This window comes from Tachypleus tridentatus, chromosome 3 (genome assembly GCF_004210375.1).
Source record: "Tachypleus tridentatus isolate NWPU-2018 chromosome 3, ASM421037v1, whole genome shotgun sequence".
Lineage (NCBI taxonomy): Eukaryota > Metazoa > Arthropoda > Merostomata > Xiphosura > Limulidae > Tachypleus > Tachypleus tridentatus.
In genome coordinates, this window is record NC_134827.1 from 48,096,233 (window position 1) to 48,109,741 (window position 13,509).

The 13,509-nt window shown below is 34.1% G+C and overlaps 1 protein-coding gene across 2 annotated transcripts in view; it reads left to right on the forward strand.

Annotated features, from left to right (window-relative positions):
* LOC143246802 (cell adhesion molecule Dscam1-like) overlaps nucleotides 1–13,509 on the forward strand; it is a 227,778-nt gene that overhangs the window by 189,393 nt on the left and 24,876 nt on the right. For both annotated transcript variants that reach the window (XM_076493961.1, XM_076493962.1), the window contains 6 exons: nucleotides 8,945–9,037; nucleotides 9,342–9,527; nucleotides 10,308–10,601; nucleotides 11,337–11,516; nucleotides 11,659–11,900; nucleotides 13,025–13,109. In XM_076493961.1, coding sequence (XP_076350076.1) covers nucleotides 8,945–9,037; nucleotides 9,342–9,527; nucleotides 10,308–10,601; nucleotides 11,337–11,516; nucleotides 11,659–11,900; nucleotides 13,025–13,109 — 1,080 coding nt within the window. The remainder of the gene's footprint in view (nucleotides 1–8,944; nucleotides 9,038–9,341; nucleotides 9,528–10,307; nucleotides 10,602–11,336; nucleotides 11,517–11,658; nucleotides 11,901–13,024; nucleotides 13,110–13,509) is intronic.

Consider the following 13,509-nt stretch of genomic DNA (forward strand, 5'->3'; position numbering starts at 1 on the left):
ATTATGGTAAAACACCTTAATAAAGAAAACAAATACTTTAAGTGTATATATAAATAATTATGGTAAAACACCTTAATAAAGAAAACAAATACTTTAAGTGTATATATAAATAATTATTGTAAAACACCTTAATATAGAGAACAAATATTTTAAGTGTATATATAAATAATTATTGTAAAACATGTTAATAAAGAAAACAAATACTTTAAATGTATATATAAATAATTATGGTAAAACACCTTAATAAAGAAAACAAATACTTTAAGTGTATATATAAATAATTATTGTAAAACACCTTAATAAAGAAAACAAATACTTTAAGTGTATATATAAATAATTATGGTAAAACACCTTAATAAAGAAAACAAATACTTTAAGTGTATATATAAATAATTATTGTAAAACACCTTAATAAAGAAAACAAATACTTTAAGTGTATATATAAATAATTATGGTAAAACACCTTAATAAAGAAAACAAATACTTTAAGTGTATATATAAATAATTATGGTAAAACACCTTAATAAAGAAAACAAATACTTTAAGTGTATATATAAATAATTATGGTAAAACACCTTAATAAAGAAAACAAATACTTTAAGTGTATATATAAATAATTATTGTAAAACACCTTAATAAAGAAAACAAATACTTTAAGTGTATATATAAATAATTATTGTAAAACACCTTAATAAAGAAAACAAATACTTTAAGTGTATATATAAATAATTATGGTAAAACACCTTAATAAAGAAAACAAATACTTTAAGTGTATATATAAATAATTATTGTAAAACACCTTAATAAAGAAAACAAATACTTTAAGTGTATATATAAATAATTATGGTAAAACACCTTAATAAAGAAAACAAATACTTTAAGTGTATATATAAATAATTATGGTAAAACACCTTAATAAAGAAAACAAATACTTTAAGTGTATATATAAATAATTATTGTAAAACACCTTAATAAAGAAAACAAATACTTTAAGTGTATATATAAATAATTATTGTAAAACACCATAATAAAGAAAACAAATACTTTAAGTGTATATATAAATAATTATGATAAAACACCTTAATAAAGAAAACAAATACTTTAAGTGTACATATAAATAATTATGGTAAAACACCTTAATGAAGAAAACAAATACTTTAAGTGTATATATAAATAATTATGGTAAAACACCTTAATAAAGAAAACAAATACTTTAAGTGTATATATAAATAATTATTGTAAAACACCTTAATAAAGAAAACAAATACTTTAAGTGTATATATAAATAATTATTGTAAAACACCTTAATAAAGAAAACAAATACTTTAAGTGTATATATAAATAATTATTGTAAAACACCTTAATAAAGAAAACAAATACTTTAAGTGTATATATAAATAATTATGGTAAAACACCTTAATAAAGAAAACAAATACTTTAAGTGTATATATAAATAATTATTGTAAAACATCTTAATAAAGAAAACAAATACTTTAAGTGTATATATAAATAATTATTGTAAAACACCTTAATAAAGAAAACAAATACTTTAAGTGTATATATAAATAATTATTGTAAAACACCTTAATAAAGAAAACAAATACTTTAAGGGTATATATAAATAATTATGTTGAAGCACCTTAATAAAGAAAACAAATACTTTAAGTGTATATATAAATAATTATTGTAAAACACCTTAATAAAGAAAACAAATACTTTAAGGGTATATATAAATAATTATGGTGAAGCACCTTAATAAAGAAAACAAATACTTTAAGTGTATATATAAATAATTATTGTAAAACACCTTAATAAAGAAAACAAATATTTTAAGTGTATATATAAATAATTATTGTAAAACACCATAATAAAGAAAACAAATACTTTAAGTGTATATATAAATAATTATGATAAAACACCTTAATAAAGAAAACAAATACTTTAAGTGTATATATAAATAATTATTGTAAAACATCTTAATAAAGAAAACAAATACTTTAAGTGTATATATAAATAATTATGGTGAAACACCTTAATAACGAAAACAAATACTTTAAGTGTACATATAAATAATTATGGTAAAACACCTTAATGAAGAAAACAAATACTTTAAGTGTATATATAAATAATTATGGTAAAACACCTTAATAAAGAAAACAAATACTTTAAGTGTATATATAAATAATTATTGTAAAACACCTTAATAAAGAAAACAAATACTTTAAGTGTATATATAAATAATTATTGTAAAACATCTTAATAAAGAAAACAAATACTTTAAGTGTATATATAAATAATTATTGTAAAACACCTTAATAAAGAAAACAAATACTTTAAGTGTATATATAAATAATTATTGTAAAACACCTTAATAAAGAAAACAAATACTTTAAGGGTATATATAAATAATTATGGTGAAGCACCTTAATAAAGAAAACAAATACTTTAAGTGTATATATAAATAATTATGTTTTTCATGTACACTAAGGCAGTTTCCGCACCCTCTTTAATAGATATGGTTTCTTGTATCTTAGAACGGCTGGTATGAAACTTAACACTTTTATTTATAAGGAGAGAACAACGTTGAAATTGTGTTCTCTTCTTATAAATACAAGTGTTAATACCAATACCAGCTATTCTGAGATACATTTTTATTTCAAGTAGGTTTGTCGTCATCAAGAGATGTGATTTCTTGTGTGTCCCTCCTTTGTTGTTTTTAGTAATTTAATGAGTCACGGATACACATTAAATGTTGTAAGTTAATTGTAGTTATTAATTATTAAATTAATGAAAAACGTAGAGAAACAACTAATTTTAAGTTATTGCTCACACCACAAAGAAATTATTTGTTATTTCTACAATAAGCAGTTGTTGTCTGTTTAACTAAGTTTCACCGTGAACACTACCTCAACAACCTATTAAATAATAGGACTGTTTGTTTGTTTTGAATTTCACACAAAGCTACTCGAGGGTTATCTGTGTTAGCCGTCCCCAATTTAGCAATGTAAAACTAGAGGGAAGGCAGCTAGTCATCACCACCCACCGCCAACTCTTGGGCTACTCTTTTACCCAGGGGCCCGACATGGCCAAGCGTGTTAAGGCGTTCGACTTGTAATCCGAGGGTCGCGGGTTCGCATCCCTGTCGCGCCAAACATGCTCGCCCTTTCAGCCGTGGGAGCATTATAATGTCACGGTCAATCCCACTTTCCATTGGTAAAAGAGTAGCCCAAGAGTTGGCGATGGGCAGTGATGACTAGCTGCCTTCCCTTTAGTCGTAAACTACTAAATTAGGGACGGCTAGCACAGATAGCCCCTCGAGTAGCTTTGTGCGAAATTCAAAAAACAACAACAAACGTAATAGTCGGCTAGTAGGTCGGCTTTCTCCGAGTAAGTCCTTGTGATTGTGTTGTTGTGTGTTATGTGTTGTAGTAAGTAATTCATGTTTTTGTCCGAGGAAATACTCATACATTTTTTTCCAAAATTTTTTTTGCAAAACAAGAAACGCAAACGAACTTGGAAGAGGTTTAGTTTAGAGAGAGAGAAATCTGAAGAATTATCTCCTCAGCAGAACACAGACATCAACCAACTGAGTCGTTATGTAAACTAGCCAGTGCACCTACAAAATACATTTCACCATATAACATATTTCAACAATCACTCAACAAAATACATAAACATAGATAAGGGAAATACATATTTATATTTATATGTATTTCTTCTTAGATCCAGGCACTGGACAGGTAAAACTTTTGGCACCTGTCTTGTGAAAGTGGGTTTTCTCAGGGCACTTCTGTTTCATACTACATCTAAATCTCAGGCATTGGATCTTTAGATCCCAGCTGAGGCAATATTCTTGTCCAGCCCTGAATCTGGTCGCTTTACTCTGATATCTGCTTGTCGGGCTTTGGCCTGGCTCACTTCTCCAGGGCCGCCTTTGTCTTGCCCCCCTCGTTCTCAGCCGTCAATTTTATAATGCAATTCATCACCTTAAACAAGAGTTACTCTGTAGTCATTGTTGTAACTTTAAGTACTACACTAGAGTAATCGTTGCAACTTTCAGTGACACACTAGAGTAATTGTTTTGACTTCCAGTGGTAGACTAGACCATTGTTATAACTACCAGTGGTAGCCTAGACCATTGTTTTGACTTCCAGCAGTAGACTAGACCATTGTTATAATTACCAGTGGTAGCCTAGACCATTGTTTTGACTTCCAGTGGTAGACTAGACCATTCTTGTATCTTCCAGTGGTAGCCTAGACCATTGTTATAACTTTCAGTGGTAGACTAGACCATTGTTATAACTACCAGTGGTAGCCTAGACCATTGTTTTGACTTCCAGTGGTAGACTAGACCATTGTTATAACTACCAGTGGTAGACTAGACCATTGTTATAACTACCAGTGGTAGCCTAGACCATTGTTTTGACTTCCAGTGGTAGACTAGACCATTGTTGTATCTTCCAGTGGTAGCCTAGACCATTGTTATAACTTCCAGTGGTACAATAGACTATTGTTTTGTCTTCAGTGGTAGACCAGACTATTGTTGTATCTTCCACTGGTAGACCAGAACATTGTTATAACTTATAGTGGTAGACTAGATTATTGTTTTGACTTCCAGTGGTAGACTAGACCATTGTTATAACTACCAGTGGTAGCCTAGACCATTGTTTTAACTACCAGTGGTAGACCAGACCATTGTTATAACTACCAGTGGTAGCCTAGACCATTGTTATAACTACCAGTGGTAACCTAGACCATTGTTTTAACTACCAGTGGTAGACTAGACCATTGTTATAACTACCAGTGGTAGTCTAGACCATTGTTTTAACTACCAGTGGTAGACTAGACCATTGTTATAACTACCAGTGGTAGCCTAGACCATTGTTATAACTACCAGTGGTAGCCTAGACCATTGTTATAACTACCAGTGGTAGACTAGACCATTGTTATAACTTCCAGTGGTACAATAGACTATTGTTTTGTCTTCAGTGGTAGACCAGACTATTGTTGTATCTTCCACTGATAGACCAGAACATTGTTATAACTTATAGTGGTAGACTAGACCATTGTTTTGACTTCCAGTGGTAGCCTAGACCATTGTTTTAACTACCAGTGGTAGTCTAGACCATTGTTATAACTACCAGTGGTAACCTAGACCATTGTTTTAACTACCAGTGGTAGATTAGACCATTGTTATAACTACCAGTGGTAGACTAGACCATTGTTATAACTACCAGTGGTAGCCTAGACCACTGTTATAACTACCAGTGGTAACCTAGACCATTGTTATAACTACCAGTGGAAGCCTAGACCATTGTTATAACTACCAGTGGTAGCCTAGACCATTGTTTTAACTACCAGTGGTAGACTAGACCATTGTTATAACTTCCAGTGGTACAATAGACTATTGTTTTGTCTTCAGTGGTAGACCAGACTATTGCTGTATCTTCCACTGGTAGACCAGAACATTGTTATAACTTATAGTGGTAGACTAGACCATTGTTTTGACTTCCAGTGGTAGACTAGACCATTGTTATAACTACCAGTGGTAGCCTAGACCATTGTTTTGACTTCCAGTGGTAGACTAGACCATTCTTGTATCTTCCAGTGGTAGCCTAGACCATTGTTATAACTTCCAGTGGTAGACTAGACCATTGTTATAACTACCAGTGGTAGCCTAGACCATTGTTTTGACTTCCAGTGGTAGACTAGACCATTGTTGTATCTTCCAGTGGTAGCCTAGACCATTGTTATAACTTCCAGTGGTACAATAGACTATTGTTTTGTCTTCAGTGGTAGACCAGACTATTGTTGTATCTTCCACTGGTAGACCAGAACATTGTTATAACTTATAGTGGTAGACTAGACCATTGTTTTGACTTCCAGTGGTAGACTAGACCATTGTTATAACTACCAGTGGTAGCCTAGACCATTGTTTTAACTACCAGTGGTAGACCAGACCATTGTTATAACTACCAGTGGTAGCCTAGACCATTGTTATAACTACCAGTGGTAACCTAGACAATTGTTTTAGCTACCAGTGGTAGACTAGACCATTGTTATAACTACCAGTGGTAGTCTAGACCATTGTTTTAACTACCAGTGGTAGACTAGACCATTGTTATAACTACCAGTGGTAGCCTAGACCATTGTTATAACTACCAGTGGTAGCCTAGACCATGGTTTTGACTTCCAGTGGTAGACTAGACCATTGTTATAACTTCCAGTGGTACAATAGACTATTGTTTTGTCTTCAGTGGTAGACCAGACTATTGTTGTATCTTCCACTGATAGACCAGAACATTGTTATAACTTATAGTGGTAAACTAGACCATTGTTTTGACTTCCAGTGGTAGCCTAGACCATTGTTTTAACTACCAGTGGTAACCTAGACCATTGATTTAACTACCAGTGGTAGATTAGACCATTGTTATAACTACCAGTGGTAGACTAGACCATTGTTATAACTACCAGTGGTAGCCTAGACCACTGTTATAACTACCAGTGGTAACCTAGACCATTGTTTTAACTACCAGTGGTAGACTAGACCATTGTTATAACTACCAGTGGAAGCCTAGACCATTGTTATAACTACCAGTGGAAGCCTAGACCATTGTTATAACTACCAGTGGTAGCCTAGACCATTGTTTTAACTACCAGTGGTAGACTAGACCATTGTTATAACTTCCAGTGGTACAATAGACTATTGTTTTGTCTTCAGTGGTAGACCAGACTATTGCTGTATCTTCCACTGGTAGACCAGAACATTGTTATAACTTATAGTGGTAGACTAGACCATTGTTTTGACTTCCAGTGGTAGCCTAGACCATTGTTTTAACTACCAGTGGTAGTCTAGACCATTGTTATAACTACCAGTGGTAACCTAGACCATTGTTTTAACTACCAGTGGTAGATTAGACCATTGTTATAACTACCAGTGGTAGACTAGACCATTGTTATAACTACCAGTGGTAGCCTAGACCACTGTTATAACTACCAGTGGTAACCTAGACCATTGTTATAACTACCAGTGGAAGCCTAGACCATTGTTATAACTACCAGTGGTAGCCTAGACCATTGTTTTAACTACCAGTGGTAGACTAGACCATTGTTATAACTTCCAGTGGTACAATAGACTATTGTTTTGTCTTCAGTGGTAGACCAGACTATTGCTGTATCTTCCACTGGTAGACCAGAACATTGTTATAACTTATAGTGGTAGACTAGACCATTGTTTTGACTTCCAGTGGTAGACTAGACCATTGTTATAACTACCAGTGGTAGCCTAGACCATTGTTTTAACTACCAGTGGTAGACTAGACCATTGTTATAACTACCAGTGGTAGCCTAGACCATTGTTTTGACTTCCAGCAGTAGACTAGACCATTGTTATAACTACCAGTGGTAGCCTAGACCATTGTTTTGACTTCCAGTGGTAGACTAGACCATTCTTGTATCTTCCAGTGGTAGCCTAGACCATTGTTATAACTTCCAGTGGTAGACTAGACCATTGTTATAACTACCAGTGGTAGCCTAGACCATTGTTTTGACTTCCAGTGGTAGACTAGACCATTGTTGTATCTTCCAGTGGTAGCCTAGACCATTGTTATAACTTCCAGTGGTACAATAGACTATTGTTTTGTCTTCAGTGGTAGACCAGACTATTGTTGTATCTTCCACTGGTAGACCAGAACATTGTTATAACTTATAGTGGTAGACTAGACCATTGTTTTGACTTCCAGTGGTAGACTAGACCATTGTTATAACTACCAGTGGTAGCCTAGACCATTGTTTTAACTACCAGTGGTAGACCAGACCATTGTTATAAGTACCAGTGGTAGCCTAGACCATTGTTATAACTACCAGTGGTAACCTAGACAATTGTTTTAGCTACCAGTGGTAGACTAGACCATTGTTATAACTACCAGTGGTAGTCTAGACCATTGTTTTAACTACCAGTGGTAGACTAGACCATTGTTATAACTACCAGTGGTAGCCTAGACCATTGTTATAACTACCAGTGGTAGCCTAGACCATGGTTTTGACTTCCAGTGGTAGACTAGACCATTGTTATAACTTCCAGTGGTACAATAGACTATTGTTTTGTCTTCAGTGGTAGACCAGACTATTGTTGTATCTTCCACTGATAGACCAGAACATTGTTATAACTTATAGTGGTAGACTAGACCATTGTTTTGACTTCCAGTGGTAGCCTAGACCATTGTTTTAACTACCAGTGGTAGTCTAGACCATTGTTATAACTACCAGTGGTAACCTAGACCATTGATTTAACTACCAGTGGTAGATTAGACCATTGTTATAACTACCAGTGGTAGACTAGACCATTGTTATAACTACCAGTGGTAGCCTAGACCACTGTTATAACTACCAGTGGTAACCTAGACCATTGTTTTAACTACCAGTGGTAGACTAGACCATTGTTATAACTACCAGTGGAAGCCTAGACCATTGTTATAACTACCAGTGGAAGCCTAGACCATTGTTATAACTACCAGTGGTAGCCTAGACCATTGTTTTAACTACCAGTGGTAGACTAGACCATTGTTATAACTTCCAGTGGTACAATAGACTATTGTTTTGTCTTCAGTGGTAGACCAGACTATTGCTGTATCTTCCACTGGTAGACCAGAACATTGTTATAACTTATAGTGGTAGACTAGACCATTGTTATAACTACCAGTGGTAGACTAGACCATTGTTTTTTAAACTAGAATTTTGTTCTAATTTACAGTATTACATTAGAATTTAACTCTAACATCACATTTTTTAGTTTTCAAATGAAATTAGAGTTTTGTTTTAAACATTTGGTAGAAAGTATTATATCCACAAATAAGAAATATTACTGATATGTTGTATTAATTTTCTTGGTAAAGAAACGACTGCTCTTGTTGTCTCAGTAAGAATGCATTGTATTTGTCACCAGACCCTCCACCTGTTCCTGATGTAACCTTAGTTTCCAGCACATCCACCACTGTTCATATTAAGTGGACAAAAGAAAAAGATAACCATGTAACAGGTGAGTCAATGTTTCAGTCATGTTAAAACTGCAGAAGAAAATTATTGTTTGTTTTAAAATAAAGCCACACTGCTGTATCTACTGTGAAGAATTGAACACCAGATTTTAGCTTACTAAGTTCTTAAAATGCCACCATCCCAATAGAGAGCATGGACAAAAGTAATATTATTTACCCGTATATTTTAATATACATATATTTCTTTCTACTGAAAGTTTTCAGTTTGTTATGTTTACGCTGGAACTGAATAAGAAGTAACTTACGTGGAACTGAGTAAGGGCTAATGTACATTTATGTTTTTGTTAGGTTATTCTCTACACTGGAAACCACAAGATGGTGAATTGAAAACCAAAGAAATAAGTGGAAACTTTGGGTCTTACGTGCTGGATTCTCTGAGGTGCGGTACACGATATCAACTCTACATAACAGCAAGCAATCCTGCTGGTCAGAGTGGCCCTAGTAAAGTGGTCAGTTTGAAAACTGAAGGAACAGGTGTTGTCTTTGTATTTCTGTATTTTTTTAAAAAAATACACTGTTTCTTTAAGTTTTAGTCAATGTCTTAAATGCACTGAAGTATAATACATGTAAAAACAAATATTTGAGAAAATAAACAGATAAAGTCGACAGTCAGTCTTCATTAAAAATAAACAGATAAAGTCGACAGTCAGTCTTCATTAAAAATAAACAGATAAATTCGACAGTCAGTCTTCATTAAAAATAAACAGATAAAGTCGACAGTCAGTCTTCATTAAAAATAAACAGATAAAGTCGACAGTCAGTCTCCATTAAAAATAAACAGATAAAGTCGACAGTCAGTCTTCATTAAAAATAAACAGATAAAGTCGACCGTCGGTCTTCATTAAAAATAAACAGATAAAGTCGACCGTCGGTCTTCATTAAAAATAAACAGATAAAGTCAACAGTCAGTCTTCATTAAAAATAAACAGATAAAGTCGACAGTCAGTCTTCATTAAATACATGTGATGGTATCATACATTTTTATTTTCATAAAAGGTAAAATTGAAAATATAGGGATGTAGGGACCTAATGTGTTCTTTAGTTCACTGTACTTTCTCTATTGTTAATAGATTAATCTGCAATACATAGTTAAATCATTAAGGATAGCCACTAGTTATTTATTAGAACTAACCAGTGACTTATTAAGAAAGATGTTAAGAAAGCCCACCAATGATGTCAAGTGAACATTCAGAAAATCTACCAAAGACAGATAATGTGTGGAAAAGCTAACCTTATGGAATGTCACCTTTACAGCTCCTGTTGCTCCATCTAAGCACGAGTTTCTGACAGTCAACTCTACCTCGGTATCTCTTCATCTGTCCTCCTGGAAACCTGGTGGATGTCCAGTTTATTTTTTCGCTGTTCAGTACAAGCCTCGGGGTGATCGGTCATGGATCACAGTGGCTAGTAAAGTACTCCCAGAAACCAAGTTCATGCTAATTCCAGACCTGGCTCCAGCCACATGGTACAGTATCCTGGTGACTGCTTACAATAGTGCTGGTTCTACGGACGCAGAGTACGTCTTCTCAACGTTAACGGAAGCCGGAGGTATGACTGTGGAGAATTGTTATCATGTTAAAATACAAAATGAATATGTAATTTTATATGTTATATCTCAAACATTAATTTCAGTTTAACTTGTTGTTAATTATTGTGGTCTTATTATAGAGATTGACTTGCATTGTTAGCTTAGATTTGTTTGTTTGAAGTTAAGTACAAAACTGCACAATGTGCTATCTGTGATTTCCCCCCTACAGGTATCGAAAACTGGTTTCTAACGCTGTAAATCCATAGACATAGTGTCACTGTGGGGGTATATGTTTAAGACTAAACTGCGTTTTCTAAAATAACCCAACCTTATGATATATTGTCGGATTAATGGACGAAAACATTGTCAGTAGAAAGGATACCCAACCGATGAAAGAATGCCTTATAAACTTTACCAATACGGATGTGTAAGACCATTATATTGTAACTATGTTGATGGCTAATATTATTTTTTATTTCATAGGTTATTCTGATAACATGTTATTATTACTATACTCAAGTTCTCGGTTATCGGGTTAATGGACGAAAACATCGTCAGTAGTAAGGATACCCAACCGATGAAAGAATGCCTTATAAACTTTACCAATACGGATGTGTAAGACCATTATATTGTAACTATGTTGATGGCTAATATTATTTTTATTTCATAGGTTATTCTGATAACATGTTATTATTACTATACTCAAGTTCGTTCATGATTAAACACTTTCTTAAACTTGTTTCGGAATTTTTCAGCTACATTAGCTCCGAATCCAGCCCAGCCAAGCTCGCAGCGCCACCTGTACGAACAACTCACCATTATAATTCCAATTATATGTGCAGGACTCATCGTGTTAGTTGTGACAATCATCGTTTGCATGTTACACGGTAGAAGACATGGATCAGGTCACAGGAGGTCAGGGGGAGGTCAAACAGGTAAATGTAAAAAGATAGCAAATTGTCATATAAGTTGACATTATAAAGAAATGAACTATAGAAGAGGCTGCTGATGAGATATTATACGTAGTTGATCAGAAAATGTTAATTATCATTATTCTAAAATAATTCTGGTCTATAGAACCACAAGCCCAGCTTTCCTTGAAAGAAGAACCTCTAAGCCTAGAGATGCTAGGAAAGACTACGTCATCATTCGACAGTTCCAGAGATGCTGTATATTTCCCTTCTCCTTATGCTATGACTCGAGTTCCAGGTTTTCCAAACGAGGACACGAGCGATGGTGGCAGTTTCCAGTCGGGCACCAAAACACCAAGTGAGACACAACGAAGCCACACCTACGATGTCCCTTTCCTAGTCCGCAGGGTGAGAATACATTAGGTTACAGTTATTACATTTAGTTACTTCTAGTCCTTTAGGGTTAGGACGCTCGACTCGCAATCTGAGGGTCACAGGTTCGAATGCCTGTCGCACCAAACATGTTCGCCTTTTCAGCCTTGGGAACGTTACAGTGTGTGAGTCAATCTAACTATTCATTGTTAAAAGAGTAGCCCAAGAGGGCTGGTGGTTGTGATGACTAGCTTCCTTCCCTCTAGTGTTACACTGCTAAATTAGGGATGTCCAGAGCAGATAACCCTCGTGTAGCTTCACGCGAAACCAAAACAATCAAACAGCGTGGCCCTCTTGTGGCTGAGTGATAAGTCAGTGATCTGTTGCGTGGCCCTCTTGTGGCTGAGTGATAAGTCAGTGATCTGTTAATGCTAATAATTAGATCTCAGTATCATTGGTGGGCAGAACTCATATATAGCCCATTGTGTACCTTACAACAAACAAATAAATCTACTCAAGCATAATAGACGAATTTGTACAACAAATAATTGGTTGTATACAACAGTAGGCTGGGCATGGCCCAACAATCAGCGTGCCAAACTGTGAATCCAGGTGTTTATGGTTCAGATTAGAGTTATACCATGAGGGTGCCTGTTAAATACCACTGCTTGGTCAGACAAAACTACATCTGTTAGGTGTGTATGAAACAAACAAAACAAATCTCTTGTTCAGTAAAACCCTCCACGGTCTACCAGACTGCTAGAGTTCTCTGATTGGTTAACACGTCTTCCAAGATTACACTAAGAGATGGTTATAACAATTGGAATGTTTACTTTTGATACTGATGGATGGATGAATGGATGGATGGATTTTTTATGGTTTATTCAAACCTATTCGTTTTCAAAATGGAGTCAGTTATGAGTTAGAAGTTGAGAGACCTTACAGGAATGATGAACATTCGAACTGTTTGTCGCATATTTAAAGCAAACAATCCATTGTAACATTCGTTTTATTGCCTTCCCAGTACCACAGAAACTCGTGTGTATATATATCTGGATGTATCCTTACGTTATTGGTTTTTATATCGCTGATATCTTCTGTTCTAGTTGTCTGTAGTTTCTATTTACTTTTTTTTTTGTTATTTTTTATGACTGTTAAAGGTGGGGGTAAGAGAACAAAGGTGTATGTTTTCTGACAGAACCTGCAATTCCCCGGGCCAGTGTAGAAACTTTTACCAAGTTCCACGTGAGTAACGTTTGAAACATCTATTAGAAACAGAATCTGGTGTTCAGTCGAACCTTCCATAATACTTTAATATTGAAAATAAGTTATTGTATAAATCATCACATGTGTTCTGATTGTTTTATTAACCGTGTGATAAGCTATTCTCGTTAAAGGTGTGGACATTAATTAATATTGTCTTAATTAGAGTAGATTTTGAAATAACGTCAGTGTACTAAGATTACAGTGTCGTGTTTATTAAAATTAATAAGGTTTGACGTCATGATGTATGGTATATTGTATCTTAAAACGAAATACATACAGTGTCGTGTTTATTAAAATTAATAAGGTTTGACGTCATGAAGTATGGTATATTGTATCTTAAAACGAGATACAAAATCTGTCTGAGAAGTTATAATTTGTA